This window comes from Grampus griseus, assembly GCF_964374135.1.
Source record: "Grampus griseus genome assembly, chromosome: 5".
In the NCBI taxonomy this organism is placed as follows: domain Eukaryota; kingdom Metazoa; phylum Chordata; class Mammalia; order Artiodactyla; family Delphinidae; genus Grampus; species Grampus griseus.
In genome coordinates, this window is record NC_138998.1 from 73,515,349 (window position 1) to 73,535,955 (window position 20,607).

At 47.6% G+C, this 20,607-nt stretch overlaps 1 protein-coding gene across 1 annotated transcript in view; it reads left to right on the forward strand.

The window, feature by feature from the left end:
• SLC12A8 (solute carrier family 12 member 8) overlaps nt 1–20,607 on the forward strand; it is a gene marked incomplete at its 3' end in the record, with an annotated part of 128,808 nt that overhangs the window by 77,481 nt on the left and 30,720 nt on the right. The window contains 2 exon segments of the mRNA XM_082655597.1: nt 13,701–13,788; nt 15,400–15,487. Coding sequence (XP_082511723.1) covers nt 13,701–13,788; nt 15,400–15,487 — 176 coding nt within the window.

Genomic DNA, 20,607 nt, shown 5'->3' on the forward strand with positions numbered 1-20,607 from the left:
TAAAAACCAAACATAGACCATTCCACTTCTAGTTATCTACTACCGAGAAACAAAAACGTGTATCCATATAAAGACTTGTATATGAACGTTCAAAGCAACTTAATTTGTAATAGTCCCAAACTGGAAGCAACGCAAATATTCATCAACAGGTGAATGGAGAGACAAATTATGGTATCACCGTGCGGTATCAAGCTACTCAGCAATTAGAAGAAATGAACTATTGATAATCTGTGACCACATAGATGAATCTCAAAATAATTATGCTGTGTGAAGTCAGACACAAATGAGTACCTTTTTTTTTTTTTTAAACCCCACATTTGTTTATTTATTTATTTATGGCTGTGTTGGGTCTTCATTTCTGTGCGAGGGCTTTCTCGAGTTGTGGCAAGCGGGGGCCGCTCTTCATCGCGGTGCGCGGGCCCCTCACTATCACAGCCTCTCTTGTTGCGGAGCACAGGCTCCAGACGCGCAGGCTCAGTAGTTGTGGCTCACGGGCCCAGTCGCTCCACGGCATGTGGGATCTTCCCGGACCAGGGCTCGAACCCATGTCCCCTGCATTAAGGGGAAGGCAGATTCTCAACCACGGCGCCACCAGGGAAGCCCAAGTACCTTTTTTAAAAGGTTAAAAGTATATAAAAATCCATTTATATAAAATTCTAGAAAATGCAAACTATAGGAACAGAAAGCAGGTCAGTGAGTGTCTGGGAATGGGGGTGAGGGGAGCAGGAGGGAGGGCAAGCAGATACTGGGGGATGAAAAAATGTGGTTGACCATGGTGATGATCTCACAGATGTGTTCACGTCAAACTTTTCAGATTGTTACACTTTAAATGTGCAGCTTATTGTATATTAGTTATACCTCAGTAAAACTGTTAAAATGAAAAAAACATATTAATGACTTTAATCACCTGTAACAACTTTCCTGAACCCCGCTGCTCCCTCTGGCAGCGGCCCCCTTCTGTCCTCAGCACAGCCACCCACCAGTCTTTGCCCTCCCGACTCCGTTTGCCTGTCTCCTGCTTGTCCACTCTCTCCTTTTGCAATTCCAGGCCTGTCTCTCCGGTGAAATGATTCTTTCCAAAGTCATCAGTGGCTTCTGCGTCACTCAGTTCAATGGGCATTTGCAGTCCCTCAGTGTGTTTGACCTCTCGGCTGCGTCCCACTTTCTCCTTCTTTTCTCGTGCCTTATTCTCCTCGTCTCTCTCCCGCCTCTCTGACCTGCTTTCTAGGAGCATCCTCTTCTGCCTACCCATTAAAGGTTGGTTTTCTTCAGCCCGTGCCTAGGCCCCCTCTCTTCTTTCTCAACTGTTTCCCTTGGGATCGCATCTGTGTCCATTGTTCAGGGACCACACACAAAGCTGACGACTCCCAGATTTACACCCCCAGCCCAGACTTCTCGAAGCTTCACGTCATATATTCAAGTGCCTATGTGACATCTTCTCTTGGTAGCTCAGACCCAGCGTGTTCAGAACCCAACCCATCCCACCTACCCCCCAACTGGTCCTTCTCTACTCCTGAGCTCAGGAATGGCACCTGCATCTCCCCAATTGCTCAAGCTGCTAATGGGGGTTACTCCTGACTCCTTCTTCTTCCTTACCAGTACCCTCCAAGTTCTGTCAGTCTTACCTCCTAAACTTACCTGCCTTTACCTCCTGCTTCTCTCCGTCTCTACCACCTGACCGCACTGGTCCAAGCTTCATCCCTTACCTGGTTAATTGCGGTGGCTCTGACCTGTCCCCTCTTGAGGCTTGGTCACAGGTTTGAGGCTGGAGCTAGGCCTTGGTAGTGGCAGGTAGAATCCTGTTCTACACATCCAGGTGTGCCAGAAATAGTGCATTTCTTTCACCTTAATGAAATGGAAAGAGAGTCAGTCTCTGACTCTAAGCCTTCATTCTGCCAGGATGACAAAACTGATGTCAGTCATTCATCATGCCTCCGCCTTGCCCTGTCATTCTGTTTCAGGGTCTCAGGGTCTTACCAAGTACCAAGGCACGTTAGGCGGCTTTAGCTCGTCATCATCTGTACACAGAGCCAGGCCCTCCTGTTGTCCTATCTGCAGATCCCTTCAGGTTTATGCTCTCTGCTGCTTCTGAGCCACTTTTGGGGACTGGAAATCTGCTGAGCCTGGGAACCCTATGCTTAGAGTCTGTGTACTCCTCAGACCCTCCTTTCTGTGGTCTTGCTGGATGCCCACCAGTGCTGCCAGGGAGTAGGCCCCAGGTCCCCGTTGTTCCAGATCCTGTGGGCCTTTCTCTTCCTGCCCCTGTTCTAATACGGGCGGGGGACACTGCTGTCCGGGGCCAGCTTCGTGGGCATGGATTTATGCATTCACACTGGGCCCCAGGCTTGGAAGGGCCGCACAGTTGGTTTAATGCTTTGCTGTTGCTAAAATTCTTAATAATTTTTGAACACCGTACCCTACATTTTTATTTGTGCTGGGCCCTGCAAACTGTGTAGCAAACTGGTTTTGTCCCCGCACGCTCTCCCCAGGCTTTCTGCAGCTTTTTTTCTGCTTCCTCAATCCTCGGAAATCTCCTAAGGGCTCAGGCCTTTGAGAAACAGAACCCAAAACAGTGTGCAGGCAAATTCTACTTCTCCCCTGCTGCATATTTCCTCCAAGGCAGTAAAATAAAGGTCAGGTTCCTTTTGAATGGACAGAAAAGGAAAGGGGAAAATAAAAAAGAGGAAGAATTTTAAAAGTTAACATCTGAAAATATCCTCTGGGCCCTCCCACTCCCCACCCCCCTCCCCCATCTTCATCCCCCTCCTGCCTCCCACCTGAGTGTTTGTTTCCTTAGGCCTGGCCGTGAGTCCTGATGCCAAGTCAAAAGCCCATGCTTGCAGGCGCCAGGTTAGCAGTTCCACCAGAGGCAGGGCTGTGGGCCTTCGAGGCAGGCAGGACCTCCAGGAGGCTGCCTCAGGCATGTGACTCTGCCGGGCCCGCTCCGTGCTGCTCCCTTGGCTTCCCTCCTTTGCCTCTCCAGCCCCTGCATCTTGTCAGAGAGGGGATGCCTGGTGTGAGAGAGGGGCAGGGGTGGCTAGCCTCCCCTCTGGTACTTCTCCCTCCGTTAAGGAATTAGCAGTGGCTCGAGGTTGGAAGATGCCACCCAGGGGCCCAGAATTTGAGCTGGACTAACATTTGCAATCAACTAGTCCAGCGACTCGCAACTTTTCGTCTTTGAATCCATATTCATTTTTGATAATCACTAAAAACCTCACTACCCTGGAAATTCTGATGTGCCTCGCTGGATCAGAGAGGGGTATCTTGGTCCTTTCTTCGAGAAAGATTGCTACCGAAGAATATTAGCCAAGCTTCTTTATTTTCTGTGGTTTAAATTATGAAAATATTGTTTTGTAATATTCCAAATAGAAAATTATAATATTGAACAAACTGTCTACACAGGTCTCTTTAACCCCACCCCTCTTAGGGCATGTGCTTTACTGTCCCTCCCATCCCCCCTGGCCCAGCCAGGTTGAGAATCACTGATCTGATCCTTTGTTTGACCAACTGGGAAAGGAGGAGCACAGAGGAGTTTATGAAGGATTGAGGCAGGTCACCCAGCTTTAGTGACCGGAGTTGGGCCACCACCCCTCTGTGGAGGGTTGCCTTTCCTGGCTCGCTCTCTTTTGCAGGGGCCCCGGTGTAAACACAGTAGGCAGGACCGGCAATTTGTATCACTTGGCTTTCCCCTGGCAGATGTTCCATTAAGCTATGAAAAGCATGGATGATTGGCAGTTTCCATGGTGACGGATTTGCCAAGGCTTAGCTCTGAGTGAGTCATGGCTGGGGCGCCCTCCAACGCCATCCTTTTCTGGAACAAGAGAACCTCCAGGCTGTAGAGAGGGGAGAGGAGTTTGGAAGAACAGACACTTTCCGGTCCCCCCACCCTGCATCCTCATCTCTGGCCAGCAGCATGTCGTTTAGGTTCCTTGAGAGATCCCAAGGGCAGGAGACATCCCGGGAAGAGCAGCTGAAGCCTAGGTTTCGGCGGCTCCTCTGGATGGATGAAGCGAGGTCTCCTGTCCGTCCTCCTCACTGCGCTCCACCACACCCTGTGGCGATGGCTGCAGGGTGGGGCTGGGGCCTCGGAGTAGACTCTGCCTGTGCTTTGTTTCTGACAGCACTCTCCTTCTCCGAGCTACACCACCAAACTTTCTCTGAAAAACAAACATCTCTCCCTACAGGGTTTTCACATACACACATAGGCAGCCACTCTGGGGATCCAGGACCACAGTACATGGAGGAACTAGGAAATGGAAATTCACTGGGAATAATACCATTGTGTGCAGTCACGTAACCCCTGTTCCCAAATCTCAGGCTCTTACTGGAAGGGATAAGGGCCTCTTGTGGTTGACCACACCCAGCATAAAAATGTAGCAGGGAAACCAGCAGCCTTTGCCAGAACATCCAGGTTACCTCCGTGGTCAAGAGCCCTGCCGTTTCTCTGACGTCCTTTGACCTCCCTCGGCCTGATTCTGCACCCCCCACCCCCACACACACACACCCCGAGAAGCTCTGGAGTCTGCTGTGCTGGCCCCCTGGGTTGGCAGGCTCTCTCCGGGACCCTTAGCTCTGGGCATCCATGCTGGGCCTGCCTCCAGCCTACATCCCCCCTCCCGGGGTATCCCCAGGTCTCCTCCTAAGTTATGTGTCTGTGGGTGAGAGAACAGGGACCTGCTCGGCCGCAACCGGGTCCTGTTTTAAGGAAGAGAGCCCCAAGTAAGGACACCCTGAAGATGGGGCTCACCCTGCTGCATTCTGATGGACTTGTGAGCAGGAACAGGAGAAAAAGAAGCTTTATAATTATTATACGTGTTTATTTTTGTAGTTTCATTTATAGAATTAATGTATAATTTTATCTGTAATAATTATTATCATTACAGTAGCCTACACTATCAGACACTGTGCTGAGCACTTGACAGTCTTTTATTTAAACCTCACGATGGCTCCCCTGCTTCTATCAGATGCAGATTTACCACGAAGCTAATGAAGCCCGGGCTTCAGGGTCCCTCGCTTGTGTGACCTCCTTCTAAAGCCCCACTCCTAATTTCATATTCATAATGTTGTATTTTTTTTTAAGTTTTAGGCCCCACAGACCCTGTATCCTTCCATAGGTCCTATTATTAATCCATTTTACAGATGAGGAAACAAAGACACAGAGAGGTGATTTCCCAAGGTCACCTGACAGAAGTGGTGAACCCCATTGCTTCCCGTGTGCTTTGGAGAGGATGCTGGAAGCGAGGACACATGTTTGTCTGGCGCTGCCCCTGACCCAGAAGCCAACAAATCTTGCTGGAGTCCCAGCGTTTGAAAGTCCCATGATTCGACACTGTCTCAGCAGCATCTCTAGGGCATCGAGAGGGTGGGGTGCTGACAAGTGCTGTCTCCAAGAATACAGCAAAGAGGGAATGAAAGGTTCCCACCGGAGCAGCTAAATAAACAAACCAGTCAGGTACGGAGAAGGAGCGGGGTTTTGGAAATCAGGTGGAAGGTAAGGAGAGGCAGCCAGAGTCCTTTGGAACCCAAGGGAGTTGTGAGTGAGGGACAGAGCCCATCTGCCCCCAGTGGACATTTATTTAGCACCTTCCAGGTGACAGGCACTGTGCTAGCCACCTTATAAATGTTCTTTCCAACTTTATGACAGGACTGCGAGGTAAATAATCTTATCCCCATTTGCAGGTGAGGAGACCAAGGCTCAGAGCCACGCTGCCTCCAAATAACAACAAAAGGTGGCAGATAAGGTTAAGTCACTTCAGTGCATGGATATTCTACCTTAATGAAAAAGAAAAAGAAATTTATGAACTTAAAAAAGAAAAAAAAAAAAATAGGCAGCCGAGAAACAAGCTCTAAATGGAAAGAGAAAATTGAAGTTTTCTAAGGTCACAGATTTGGATCAAGAAGCTCCCAGGGGGAAGCTTGGAAGTTCCTTAAGAAAGAGTAAGTGGTCCTTTAACGACCAACTAACAGAAACCAGAAAAGCCTAGAAAAAACGATTAGACTTTTTTTTTCCTTACGAATTCCCATTTTCAGGATCAAAAAAGAAAATAGGGTGGGAGTGGGATTGTGATAATAGGCAACAGGTGAAGACTTTGATCTCTGTGCGCCATGGTTGATGAAGGGGGTGGTGAGAAAAAGACGACCGCTATTTCGCAGATGCTGGTAAGTGGTTAATTGACATTTATACTGGTTATTTTAATCAAGAGCTGATTTTAGAGATGTCTGAGGGGTCAGTTCCTCTCCTGGCCATCCATGTCTGTTGTCACAGACATGAGTCAGGGCACCAAGCCTCAGTTCACCTGTTGCCACCTACCCAAACCGTAAGCACCATGGCAATGCTCAGGAAGGTCTGGATGGCGCTGGAGGTTTAGCTTCCTCAACCCGAGCTGGTAAAGTGATGGCCAATACCCTCGCCCTCACAGTTAAAGCTGAGACAGTGAAGATGTGCCAAAAGGCCTTAGGACTAGGGTGGAAGAGCGAGTCAGATGGCTTTACCCATATGAAGGAAGCTGTTTCCTAAGTCACATGGTAACAAGGTGCAGCCCATATCATCATCCTGATACAGGGCGAGGACTTGTTTGGGGTAAAGCAATTAACTGCTTCCTGGAACTGGCTGTTCAAGACAAACGAGGAGGGGAAATGCCCTGGACCAGGACAGACTAGTGATTCAGAACTGGTGACAGAAGTTCCTGTGAGTAAACTGATGCTGATTTTAATTAAGTTCAGCACTCTTGTTGGGGCGGGGGGGGGGGGTCACCCCAAATTAATCATGCAGTTACTCTGTTTTAAAAAGAAAAATCCAAAAAAAGCAGGGATGTTAGAAAGAAATGGAGAGACTGTATGATGTGGAGGAAATAACACTGACTCGAGATCAGGAAACCTGAAGATGAGTTCTGCTGGTTCTGCAAGCAACTGGCTTGAAAACACATGCAAAATCACCTCCCCTCTTTGGGACTCGGTTTCCTCATCTGTAAAATAAAAGGCTGGAGTCAGGGATCTCTAGGACACCTTCCAGCTTTAAGAATCATTGATTCTAAATAGCCACTTTAAAGAATTTTAGGAAGCCTGCCAAGAAGAGTGTAAAGATCAAATAGGAATTCCAAAATGGACACTTGGTGTTTTCCAAACTGTGCTCCATGGAACACTAACAGTGAATAAAGTGTTTCATTTTTTTAAAAAGTGTTCAATGTCAAATAAGTTTGGGGAAATACTGTGTGCTACATTTCTCTTTTTAGAGATGGACAATGAAAACCAGCATGTTATATGGTAAGTCCAGCAGCAAGAATCTCTCTAATCTTGTTTAATCAATGTTTTCCCAACGTTCCCCCCACCCACCCACCATGGAACCTTTTTGTTTTAGTGCCATATCTGTAAATATCTCTGGGAAATAGTATCTGTTCTACTACACGCCCCCACCCTAAATCTAGCTCTAACATTAATAATAGTATTTTTAAATTGCACCAGAAGCAGAAAGGAAGCAAACTAGGGAATCTCTATTATAGTTGACAAGCATGGGTGAAAAAATACGAAATCAAAATAATTTTTCTAAATCTAACTGGCAAACAAGACATTTATAGTCCACTAGAACTAAAGATCATCTGCTCAAGAATCGTGTAGTCGTGCAGGGGCAAAATTCTGGGAGCCATAGTGTGCAAAACAATCTTAACAGGTGTGCCCGGAACACCCACGGGAGTCACCCTGAGGCTTCCTGTCTGGAGTGCAAGGTGCCGCCATTTCCTTGTCTCTGGGGTTTTTTGTGTATAGTACTGACTACTTATTTTCTGGCTTCTCTGTTTTGTCCCTGAAGCCCACGTCCTGGTTGTCTGGGTCTGACCCATTTCTGAGGGTGGCCTGTGTCAGTGTCAGCTGTTTCTGCTCCCACTGACCAGGATCCCCATGTACCCCACAGCAGGCCAGCTAGTGGGACCTCTAATCAAGGGCCCGGTCATTGACTGTGGAAGGGATTGTGGTGGGGAGAAGAAAAGGGTGTTTGTTCGTTATGCATACAGAACCTGTTTGGAAGCAGGAAGCCATTAGGATTAAGCCATTAGGATTAATCAATCACTTTCCTAGACAGAAGCATCTATAGGAATGGAGTTCTCGTGGGTCCTCATTTCTTAACTTTTGTAAATGATGTGAAGGAAGGAGTACAGAATGACATGACAAACTATAGGAGGTACTAAAATGGCAAAGAGTAAATAGCAGTATGTAATCTCAAAAAGCTGAATGAATAAAATTGCATAAAATTGCCAGGGGCTTGGGGGCAGAATGAGGTCACTGCAGATGGTGGAAGCAATGTGGCCAGGCAGGTGAAACACCAGTAAACCTGGGGACAGGTGAGAACCTTGGAAAACGGTCAGAATTTGGGAGGTCCAGAAAGGGGTGGTGTTAATGATTGAAGTTAGTGGGGCCTGGGAATCAGGTAAACATGGAGGTCCGGCCGGGGTTGGTCTTGGTACCAGATTGTCTGGCAGCAAGCAGTGGGGCCCTAGCCCTCAAGCAGAGCCTCGGTGACGGGACGTGGTCCCAGGAGCGCTGGTCAGAGGAAGGCAGGTCATGGGCATTCCTCTTCTGATCCAAATAAGACTTGCACGTGATAAAAAAAAAAATAGTGCAGAGGTGCTTGTAACATAAAGCATAAAAAGTAGTCTCTCATCCCCCTACGCCCAAAGAGCCCCTCCGTGGGGGCAACCATTTTTAATACTTTGGGAGCTAACTACATTACCAAGCAATATGCCTATACCTGTAACCTGATTGATTAATCAAAGTCCAGACGTAATTTATTGACTCCATGCTAAGAAATAGAGAAGGTTTAGCTCATTTACATGTTCCTCCATCCACTTCCCAAGTTTTGATAGTTATATTTTAATATTTAGTTCTTTTTTGATTGCCTTTACAACTTTAAATAATACTCTTAAATCTCTGTTATCAATTCTAGGCTACATCCCTTCACTCCTTATTGTTGGTATGGGAAATTAATATTCTGTGTTGTGTTTTAGGATTAATGTGTTACGGTCATATTTATTTTATGTGTAAAATATTTTTACAAGGCATGCTTTAGTAATCTTAAGGGAATCCCTAATTTTAAGGGAATCTGAATAATCCTTTTATATTTGTGTTTTAGAGCAATATTAGGGAAGCTATAAGTAGATTATTAGCAGGTGAATGGGCAAAATCTCATGAAAGCTGTAGTTTACAACTTGAAGTGAACACAGTTTCACTCAAACACACACTCTACTAAAAATTTTTTTTTGTCTTAAGATTGCAAGTCAAAAGGCTTTGGAATTTCAAAGACAAGCTTCAGTATTCTTGGAAATTTCTTGCTCGTTTTAGCAAACACTTAGAAACTCCCCTTTATGATGACAAGATACAGAATAAGTTATAGCATTAACTTAAAATTTATTGCGACTGGTATGTAAATATTTGCTAGCTGTTTCCTTATTGACCTAACAAATTTAATGGCTAACTCACCTTTCAGGTTTTCTTATTAAACTAATCGAAGCTTCTAACATTCAAGCCAGTCCTGAGTGAAGGTCATGGGACTTTTGTTTCCCACACTATTACAACAAAAATATAAGTGCCTTTTCTCTTCCCTCTACTTCTCTTCCCTCTTTTCATTTCCAAATAGCCGTTAGCTATAGCTTTACTTTCACTTCATCAAGGTAGGTAATATTTGTATTCTAGTTTGTAGCTATAGTTAAGTCCTCTGTGCTACGTCTGTAGGTCAATCTTAGAAGCTAAAAAGCAATAAACGTATATACTACCATGACTATGTAGCTGTTCACTGAAGACTAGAATGGGCTGGGCTAGAATTCCATTTCCTTTACTGCTATTCTGATGTGGTCCTTGTGTCATTTCGGGGAGAATGTTCTGAGTATCACGGCCAAATGGGTTAATTAAAAAAAATTTTTATTAGTTGTTTAAAATCATGTCATATTTTAGTTTGCTTCATGTTTAAGTGTTGACTTTCTTGTTCACTTTTCCTAGAGTTTCAATGAGCTTTTTTTTCTTGTTGCCAAAATATGCAGTCAGCGTATTCTTAAAATAATTCATACTGTCCATTGTGTTGAATCCAGCTCCCATCCAGAGGCATCCCTACTGGGGCCTCCATTCTTCTGCCTCAGTCCCTACTGGTTTCTCTGCCGTACAACGGTTATTCTGGGACTTATAAATTCCTGAGTTATTATCGCTGCTTTCTGAATCATGTGTTTTTCTCCTTCACAGTTTATATCCTCATTTTGCTGGAGTACTTGCTTTAGTATCTTCCTCAGAAACTATATGTGGGGACTTCCCCGGTGGTGCAGTGGTTAAGAATCCACCTGCCAATGCAGGGGACAAGGGTTCGATCCCTGGTCCGGGAAGATCCCATGTGCCACGGAGCAACTAAGCCCGTGCGCCACAACTACTGAGCCTGTGCTCTAGAGCCCATGCTCCGCAACAAGAGAAGCCACCGCAGCGAGAAGCTCACACACCACAGCGAAGAGTAGGCCACGCTTGCTGCAACTAGAAAAAGCCCGTGCACAGCAACGAAGACCCAACGCAGCCAAAAATTAATTAATTAATTAAAAAAAGAAAGAAACCATATGTGGGAGGTAAATTTCCTAAGCCCTTTTTAGCTTAACTTTACTTTTTTCTTTTGCGGTACGCGGGCCTCTCACTGCTGTGGCCTCTCTGGTTGCGGAGCATAGGCTCCGGACATGGCTCACAGGCCCAGCCGCTCCGCGGCACATGGAATCTTCCCAGACCGGGGCACGAACCCGTGTCCCCTGTATTAGCAGGCGGACTCTCAACCACTGCGCCACCAGGGAAGCCAGCTTAACTTTACTTTCATTTAACTGGTAATCTGGCTAAGCCCTTGTTAGCTTAACTTTACTTTCACTTAACTGGTAATCTGGCTGAAACTCTAGTTTCAAAATAGCTTTTCCTCAGAATTTAAATATCAGTGCTCCATTGTTTTGTAGAATTCATGGTTGCTGATGAGAAGTTTGATGCCAGTCTAATTTTTGTTCCTTTGTAAGTGTTCAGTTTTTAATCTTTGGAAATATTTAGGATTTCTCCTGAAATTGCACAATGATGCATTTAGGTGTGGACTTTTTTGTTGTTGTTTACTTTATGGGATATTTCAACATACAGACTTTTGTCTGCCTCAGTTTGAAGACATTTATTTTTATTGCTACCTGGTTATTTTCTTTTATTTTCTCTGTTCTCTCTCTCTGTTCTCTCCTGTTAGTTGGATGTTGTAACTCCAAGATTTCTCCTCTATTTCTCCTATTCTTTGCTCAAAATTTCTACCCCTTTATTTTTCTGTTCTAAATTCTGGGGTATTAACTTAACTTTATCTTCTAGATCTTCCACTGCATTTTTTGTTTTAGTGATCATGTTTTTAATTTCCAAAACTTTTTTCTTGTTCTTAGATTATTTTTTGTTTTTCATAGCATCTCACTTTATAGGTAGAATATTCTTCTTGGATGTGTCTGGGGCCACTTATTAGTGTTTTCTTCAGAATTCTCTTCTGTGTCCTGATTTGTATGTTTCTTCCAGCCCAGGTGGTTCTGTTTTTATCATGCATGTATCTGTGTATTTGTTGCTGGGTTTTGTTACACACTTGGCGATCTTTGGTTGCTGGTGTGGGTCCCCTGCTGTAGTGTATGCGGGTCTCCCTGATGGGGTTCTTCCTTCATGGGAGAGCTGACGGCAGCACATTTGTGGGTGTGGCTGGCTCTTGAGGAGGGCTTCATTTGGGGTGTGAACATCCACACTAGCGGCCCTGGTTTTCCTTGGGCAGTTTATTTAGATCTTCTAGAGAAACATTCCAAGGCTTTCTTTTCCTTCCCTTTTATTCTGTATCATTTTCTCTATTTTCTATGTTCCAGACATTTGTAGAAACTTTTCATCTACTTAAGGCTCTTTGCTTATAGGCATGTATCCATTTTCCCCCTTAACTACCCTTTTAATAGGATCTTGGGAGGGAGGGGAATGAGAAGAAAGAAAATGTGCCTAACATGCTATTTTAAACAAAAAGACCTTTAAGAATTACTTTTCCCTTACTTCAAAATGATCACTATAGAAAATTAAGAAAGTAGAGATAGACAATAAAATAGAAAATGATCTGTTTTTCCATCACCCAGCAATAACATTGTTAAGATTTTGAAACATGTTCTAGTTCCTTTTTCAGTTTTCTACACATCTATTTATGTTTTTTTCTTTTATAACAATAGCATCATACCATATGTCCTGCTTTAGAATATGCCTCTGAAATTGAAGCGATAGCTTTGAAGTCTCTTTTCATGTCACAGCGTATCCCTGACAATAATGGTGACCTGGTATTTATTGAAAGATATATCATCACATATATAGCCAATTCTCTATTTTTAGACATTAGGTTGTTTATAATTTTCACTATTATAAACAAGCATTTATAAACATCTTTGGATAAATCTTTACTCATATCCTTGACTGTTTACTTAGGATACAACCCTAGTAGTGGAATTGCTGGGTCAAAGTTTATGCAGGTCCCCGCCTTGGTCCAACATTCACAGTACTCTATGAAATAGCTCCGCTTTAACTTTCTGGGCCCAAACTTTCACTTCACTCCACTGCACTTGAGTTCCCTCAAGCATTATAGCAAGGGCGTTAAGAGTACAATTTTTGGAATCACACAGACCAGGGTTGAATCTTAGCTTTGCCACTTACTAAATGTGTGTAAGCTATTTTAATTAACCTCTTTGAGCACTAGTTTCCTTTTCTATAAAATTGGGGAAATAATTCTACTTTTCTGATGTGGTTGTTGTGAGGATTAAACGAGATAAAAAATGCATGAAGAGTGCTTAACACAGGCTCTGTCAGGTTCAAAGGTTCCATAAATCTGTAATGACGGGGTTAGACCCATTCCTCTCCCTAAGCCCTTGCAAATCTTCCTTCAAGTCCACGTTCAAGATGCACCCACTCCTGTGGGCTTGTAGAGCACATGTGGGCTGGACCCACCTGTGATGTTCAGAGCACATTGTCTTGTTGGTTTCCTGTGTGTGTGTGTTTGGACTGAAGCGATGTCCTCACCGTCCCGCACTGTGCTGTTCCTCCTTATCGTGACTAACTGCTTTTCACGCGTGTTCATGGGGAATAGAGTCCATGATGAAAAGGAGCTCGCCACTCAGTGTTGGTAGCATCAGGATGGTTCTTTGGAGTTTGTTTAGAGCCCTTTGGCAGCTCAGGAGCTTTGAACATGGTAGCTGCCTCCGAATATTGGTTGAGACCTGCCCCTGGGACCCCTGAACCCCAGTGTAGTCTGTGGGCAGCAGAGGAAAGGAACTCTGCTGAGCAGGCAGTGGTGGGCACTTTGCTAAGGCGGAGCCTCTCCTGGATGTTGTCCATCTGGAAAGCAGAGCTCAGAGCTCAGCATGTGGCCTTGGGACCTTTGTGTGGCCTGCCAGACGTCTCCCTGGCCCTCATTACTTTGCACTGGGCCATAAGATGCTTTTGAAGCCAATAGGGCTTTCCACCCAAACTCACCCAACCCACAAAGGTCCCTTTCATGCCTCGAGGATGCCTCCCCAGTTGCCAGGGGAGATTGAGAAGTGCAGTTTGCAGAGCTGCATATGGGAGGGCTTGGCCCTGGGATCCCTTCCAGGAGAGGGCCCCGAGGAGGGGCAGATGATTCGTGGAGTATGCAGCTCACCCTTCTCTCCCATCTGGGTGTCTTTCAGGAGTCATGGCCGGCTTCAACATGGGGGGCGACCTCAGGGAGCCTGCTGCCAGCATCCCCCTGGGCTCCCTAGCAGCTGTTGGCATCTCGTAAGTTCCCCTGGTGGCAATCATCTGGAGAGAGGGAGAGAGAACCCCAGGCAAAAGAGGGGATTGCTCCTTTAGTTCTAAGAGTGCCCCGACTGTGACCTATCTATTCTATATTCCAATCCTCCTTTTAACACTCAGCCAGCTGGAAAATTCACGTCTGGTGGGTTCAGACGATTGCCCTTTCCTACCCGCTGCCTGGGAATGCAGCAAGGAGGAGGCTTGTTAACCAAGATGAAATCCTTTCTTTCCTTTTTCCTCAGACTCCTGCCCCTCCCCCTCCCCCACCCCCATTTTGAACTTGGGCATTTTGTAACCTTTGAGTTTCCAGGGTCATTGCAGGGAATATAAAGAGGAAGAATTTTGCCGTCAGACAGACTACGATTTACATCCCAGCCCAGCCGCTGGTTGGCTGTGTGACTTCAGGCAATTTACTTAACTTTCTGAGCTTCCTTTTTCTTCTCTGTAAAATGGAGGTAATGAGAACATGGGTGCCCCATAGATTGTGGAGGAGATGCTGTGTGTAACAGCACGTAGTAGGAGCTCAGAGGCTGACTCTCCTCTTCCCCCAGCTCGCCTCCCTGGCACTGCCGCAAGGCTGTCAGGCGTCCCTATTTTAGTTCGCACTCTGCCACCCACTCAAGCAGGCTGGGTGCCTTGGGTCTGTTTCTGACCTTCTAGAATCTTCTGTTTTCTCTCTGTACACGGGAAGAAGCTCCTCTGCCTTCACTGGGTAGGCGTGAAACGTAATGAGATCCCAGACATGACAAGGGCCCAAGAGGGTTAAAGTGCCTGTATTATTTTAACTGTGATGTTTTAAAAAATATTACTGTGTCTGTTTCACCGATGCTGTGTTTGCTTTTAGCTTGTCATGATGGCACTGTTGCTTCTAGCCAGGTACACAGCACCTGTCTCTGTTTTGTGCTAAATAAGGTGATCTCGTCGGGAAGAAAATGAGGCTGACAGAGAGAAGGTTGGGTGTCAGGCAGGAAGGGAAAGAAAGAGCCCTGTCTCGTTTTTGGTCACAGCTGGGAGGTCCCGGGAGGAGCCTTTAGCCCATCCTCCCGCTGTCCAGATGGGGATGAGGCCGCAGGGGTCATGTGACTTGATCGAGGTCACAGGGCATCTGAGGGCAGAGCCAGGTCCCTGCTGGCCTTTCACATGCGGCTTGGCTCTCTGTCACCTGGGGGCCAAGGAACAGCAGGCCTCCGAGGCCTGAAAGATGATCAGCTTGTTCTGCTGCAGGATAATGGGGTGCAGGGCTACCAGTCAGCCCCGGCCTGCATCCTGGCTACCTAGAGGCCTGGTGGGCCGCTGCTCACCCCCAACAATCTCTGTAATGTAAGAAAGAGGCAAAACAATGATACGTTTATATAGATGTGTGTGTGTGTGTGTGTGTGTGTGTGTGTGTGTGTGTGTGTATGGAATATGCTAGAGGAGAAAAAGTACTGGAAGTGCCCCCCAGACAAGCTGGGGAGGCCTCATGATGGGCCTTGCTCTGTCCTCTGGGACAGGTCTCCTTGGGAACCCGTAGGCTGAGTGGGGTGGGGTGGGTTGGGATGGGGCTGGGCGAGGGCAGGCGGCAGCTCTGCTCTGCTCTTGGGTTTCTTGCAGGTGGTTTCTGTACATCGTCTTTGTCCTCCTGCTGGGCGCCATCTGCACCCGAGGGGCCCTTCGCTATGACTTCCTGATAGCAGAAAAGGTGGGTGAGTCCTGCACTGCCCGACAGGCTCAGGCCGCGGGGTCATTGATTGGCTCTGAGCAGCAGTGGCTGCCTCCCCCTTGCAGCCCTGCCTGGGGATCCATGTAGTCTCGGGCTCAGGACTGAAGTACAGGGGCCAAAACTATGGGGAAGATGCAGGTCCTTCGTATGGATCCCTAGACCCGGGTAACAACACCTGAAAAGGCACATGCATGCAGGTGCTAAGTAATGGGGACACAAGCATCCCTTCATGTCGAAAATCAGGGCAGAAACAATCTGGTCCCCCGAAATCCCGAGCTCCAGCAGCCCTTCATTTTTGCCAATAGCCTCCCCTTCCGCCACAAGCAGGAAGTGCTACTTGCAAGAAACAGGTAGGAAGGAGGAGGCTGATGGATGGAAAAGAAGGTGGCAAGGTGGAGGCAGATGGCGGAAGCCCGGCGCCAAGGTGAAGCGCGGTGAGAGGCAGGGCTGGAGGCCCCTTGTCCCCTCGGGCTCCCCAGGGAGGCGGCCCCGGGTGGATTTGGCTTCAGTATCTGTTTCCTGAGCCCTGCACCCTCTGCCCGCAGAAGATTAGCGAATTCCTGATGTTCCACAGCAGCCCTGGAACAGGCTGGAGGTCATGTGACAGTCAAGGACACTCACTTGGCGTCTCTAGAACCCAGGAGAATAAGACTTCCACACATTCTTCTGGAAATTCCCCAAAACTCCTATCTTCCCATCAGTTCCCTGGGGCAAAAGTGGGCCCTGAGATTGCTGTCATGCATCAGAGAGATGCGCCAGGCCAGGGAGGTTTTCTTACTCGGTTAACTCCTGAGTATCACTGCTCATATGTAGGAGAAAGTACCCTTTTCTCTGGTGTGAGGCTTTGCAAAGCAGCCTTGCAGACACATGGAGGGGCACTGCTTGGGGCAACCTGGGGCCGGAAACTCTGAGCTACATTTTACAGCTACGTTTGGGCTTGATTTTCACATTGCCACAGGTTTCTTTTTCAGGCATGTAGACGCCGGTGTCAGGGTGATATTTGTTTTGGGGGGATGGGGGGTCTTGGCCTTACCGTGTAAGCAGGTTTTAAAAGGGGGAGTGCTTTGGGTAGTGAGAGCGCTGACACCCACCTCCCAGGGCCCAAGGTCCTAGATCCGCCCCCCGCCACCGCAGGCGAGCAAGGTTTACTCTCAGGGGAGGAATCAGCTTCCCCCACTTATATCTCCGTGCTCGCTGCCGTCTTGCATTTCATCTCCCAGGGGCCTCTTCTCTAACTGTGGAATGAAAAGCTTGGCCGCATCAGAGGGATTAAAGGCCTCCAGGAGCAGCTGGGCCTTGGCCTGAGGGAGCTGCCAGCTGCTGTCTGCACCATGCCAGTGGCCAGCTAGCTCTGCCCCTTCACAAGCCGGTTCTTCCTCGTGGATTCCCCCACGGAGGTCCCTTCAACCACCAGAGATTCTGATCTGGATGGAGGGAGGCCAGTGATCCCTGGGCGGGGTCTCCTCTCTCAGCTCCTTCCCCGGCTTTGCGGGGAAGCTAAGAACGGGTGTGTGGGAGCCTAGGCAGCCTGTGTCCGAGGAAGGCCACAACAGCAAGCGTGTAAGAGCGTCTCCACGGACAGCGCAGGGGAGACTTCGTGGAGTGGAGATTCCACCACTAATAATAGACTCGTGAATGGGGTCAGGGAGGGGGTGGAGTTTGTCTGAAATGCCACCTGTCCCGGGCACTAAAACAGCTAGGCAGGCAAGCCCTTCTGTGGCTGGGGACACCTGCCAAACCATGCCTGGCAAATGCACGTGGGAATGTCCCTACGCGCATACCAGGTGAGGGTGGACAGTTGGTTTTTGGAGAGGACAAGAGACTGTTTCCCGGAACAGGCTGTTGTAAAACCTATGAAAGAAAGAAAAGACGGAGTTCTTGACTGTCAGTAGCAAGCAGGGGCCAGCGCAGCAAGTGAGGGAACAGAGACGGAACCAACCAGGGCAGCTCCACAGCAGCAGCGCCCTGGTGCACTGCCCCCTGGGGTCCCCTACAAAGGGAACCATGTGGGATTTTCCCCCCAAAGCCATGAAACCCGGCTTTTCTCCCTTCTTGCCCTTCGGCATCCCTCCTTGGGACTGACCCGGCTGCAGAGCAGGGACTATACTTGGGCAGTAAGTTGGGCCACAGACAATTGTACTCATGGCACCTGGAGGATGGGAGGGTACAGCACGAGAGGCTGGCAGGTACAGGTGTGGCCTCCTTACGTGGTCCCTTGACACAACCTGCCACCCCCATGTGGTTTTAATAAACTGCTCATCTCTTCCTCACATCTTAGCTGTGGCCTGGGTTCTGAGCTGGCCCATCTCTGAGCTCTCCTGGGCCCAAGGAAGCAAGGCCTCTTCCGTCTGGTCTGTGTGCCCCGAGGGCTGGGCACAGACCTCCAGCATCCACCCCTTGGCGTTCCTCCCGTGAAGCTCCTCTGAGCACGTCCCTCTCTTTCTCGCGAGCTTTTTCTGCCAGAACACTTATCTTCAGTGGCCGCTGGCTGCCCTGGATTCCTTTCCACTGACCTGCAGCGGGTCCGTTCATCTGTTTCTTTCTGGGTTTCCTGCAGCTTCTCTGATCTATTTCTAATTATTTGGCTTCCCAGCCCATGGTTTCTCTCAGAAGTTTCTTTTCACTTTATATCCCTACCCCAGAGGAACTTTTTCCTGGATGTTGGGTGTCAGTCTCACTAATGTTACACTTTCTAAAAATCCCCGAGTACGTCAAGGTGGCTCTGAGGTAATGCGTGTAAAGCACGATACCTGGTGCATAGTAGGAGCTTATCACATTTTGACTCTCTACACACTCCTTGTGGGGACACCCTTACAGATAGGACACATTTTGGGGTGGGGAGATTTTTTCCTGTGAATCCACATGTTTAACTGAATAGGAAAAGCCCCCAAAGTGTCAATCCCAATGTTATTGGGTTATAGAAAAAGGAGTTGTATAAAGAGCAGGTATTAGTAGGGGTAAAATGAAATCGATTGAATAATTTTTTCAGAATAAACTTGTAGGCAGCCCAAGAAAAAATGTTTATTACACATCAAAAAGACCAAGTATTTTAGGAGCTCTGGGGCTTGCTAACTAGCAAAAAAAGAACAGACTAAGTAGGAACAGTATCCGCAAAGCATGTTAGTGAAACATGGGGTATCCTACGGGGAAAACTCTCATCACTCTTGGATTAGACAGTCACGGCTTCCCACGTTCACAAGCTACGCCTGGGAAGTCGGGGTGAGGCAGGGCTCGTGGCTGGTGGGGGGAGCCCAGCCCAGCATCCGCCACCCAGCCCCACCTGCCTGTCCTCTGCTCTCCATCGTGGACACGGCTCTGCCTCTCAGGAAGTGAAGCCGACTTTGTTTCCTTCTGGAAAGTGTCTATCAAGTGAGAGAGAAAACTTGCCTGAAAGTTGCGAAGTTGGTCAACTCATGGAATGAGGACAGTGTTAGAAAACTCATGTCTCCAGAAAGAGGGAACTGCTGAGGCACCGCCATAGTCATACATTTGGGATCGTACAGGTGTCAGGATGTACTCCTCAGTAGTGTCCAGGGGCCACAGGAATTAGGTAAGGCAGAGTGAGTACCTTGGAAATGCCTTTATATTCAGTCCTTCAAGAGAAGAGATCAGCCAGTAGGTTGGTGGGCTCTCTCAATGACTGGAGCTCCAATGGGAGCTGGGATCAAATACCAAGAGCAGAGAGCCGAATTAATGATTTTCATCAGTAGTTACGAAACGAGAAATTAGGGTAGTTCACACCCCAGATAATGTTTTAGAAAGACAGCTTTTTGTGATGACTCACGCCGGTGGAAGACAGAAAGGCACATTTTACTTTTTCCTAAAGAACTGTTGACACACATCTGCTCAAATAGATTCTTACTTCCACCTCCACTGGCACAGATAGCAAGTTTACAGCCCCATATAAATAGAGAAAATGATTACATTCTGCGCAGCTGGGAGCGAAGCTGTGGAGTTTACTGTTGCACCTGTAAAACCTTGCCCTATGCCAGTTATCTACACGGTCCTCAGGAAATGCTCCCTACATGGGTGGATGGATGAGAGAAAGGAAGGGGCAGGACTCAGGTGGGAGAGAGAGAGAGAATGGAGTTGTTATAATATATCCAACCACGAGGACCAACATTTCATTTATTTTTCAGAAAATTGACTGAATAACAGTTTTATATAAAAGAGTGGCAAGTGAGCAGGCCATTCGAAACACAATTGACAAACTGGACATAAGTCCACAATTGACACCTGGACAGTTGTCCCTTTGGCCCTCAGCCCCAGGGCTCTGCAGGGATCCTGGGGAGCATTTGTGGGGAGGCTGGCCAGGATGGAGGTCACCATATCACAATCTCATGTTGCCAGAGACGTCCTCTGGTCAGTTCCATCACTGAAGGATGCCAGCCTGGGCAGTCTTCTTCCCACTCATGTCCACTGCAAATGGGCAGGCTATAAATGAAAAAGAATTATTTTTATATATTTATTTATTTATTTTTATTATTATTATTTTTTTGTCTGTGTCGGGTCTTAGTTGTGGCACACAGGCTCCAGAGCACATGGGCTTATTAGTTGCAGCACGCAGAGTCTCTGGTTGTGGCATGCAGGCTCCAGAGTGTGTGGGCTCTGCAGTTGCAGCACGTGGGCTCTCTGGTTGTGGCGTGCAGGCTTAAGTTGCCCTGCGGCATGTGGGATCTTAGTGCCCCGACCGGGGGTTGAACTGGTGTCCCCTGCATTGCAAGACCAAGTCTTAACCACTGTGGACCACCAGGAAAGTCCCTGAAAAAGATTTTTTTTAATTGTTTATTTATTTTTGGCAGTGTTGAGTCTTTGTTGCTACGTGTGGGCTTTCTCTAGTTGTGGTGAGCAGGGACTACTCTTTGTTGCAGTGTGCAGGCTTCTTACTGCAGTGGCTTCTCTTGTTGTGGAGCACAGTCTCTAGGTGCGCGGGCTTCAGTAGTTGTGGCACACGGGCTCAGTAGTTGTGGCTCACGGGCTCTAGAGCGCAGGCTCAGTAGTTGTGGTGCACAGACTTAGTTGCTCCACAGCATGTGGGATCTTCCCGGGCCAGAGATCCAACCTGTGTCCCCTGCATTGTCAAGCGGATTCTTAACCAC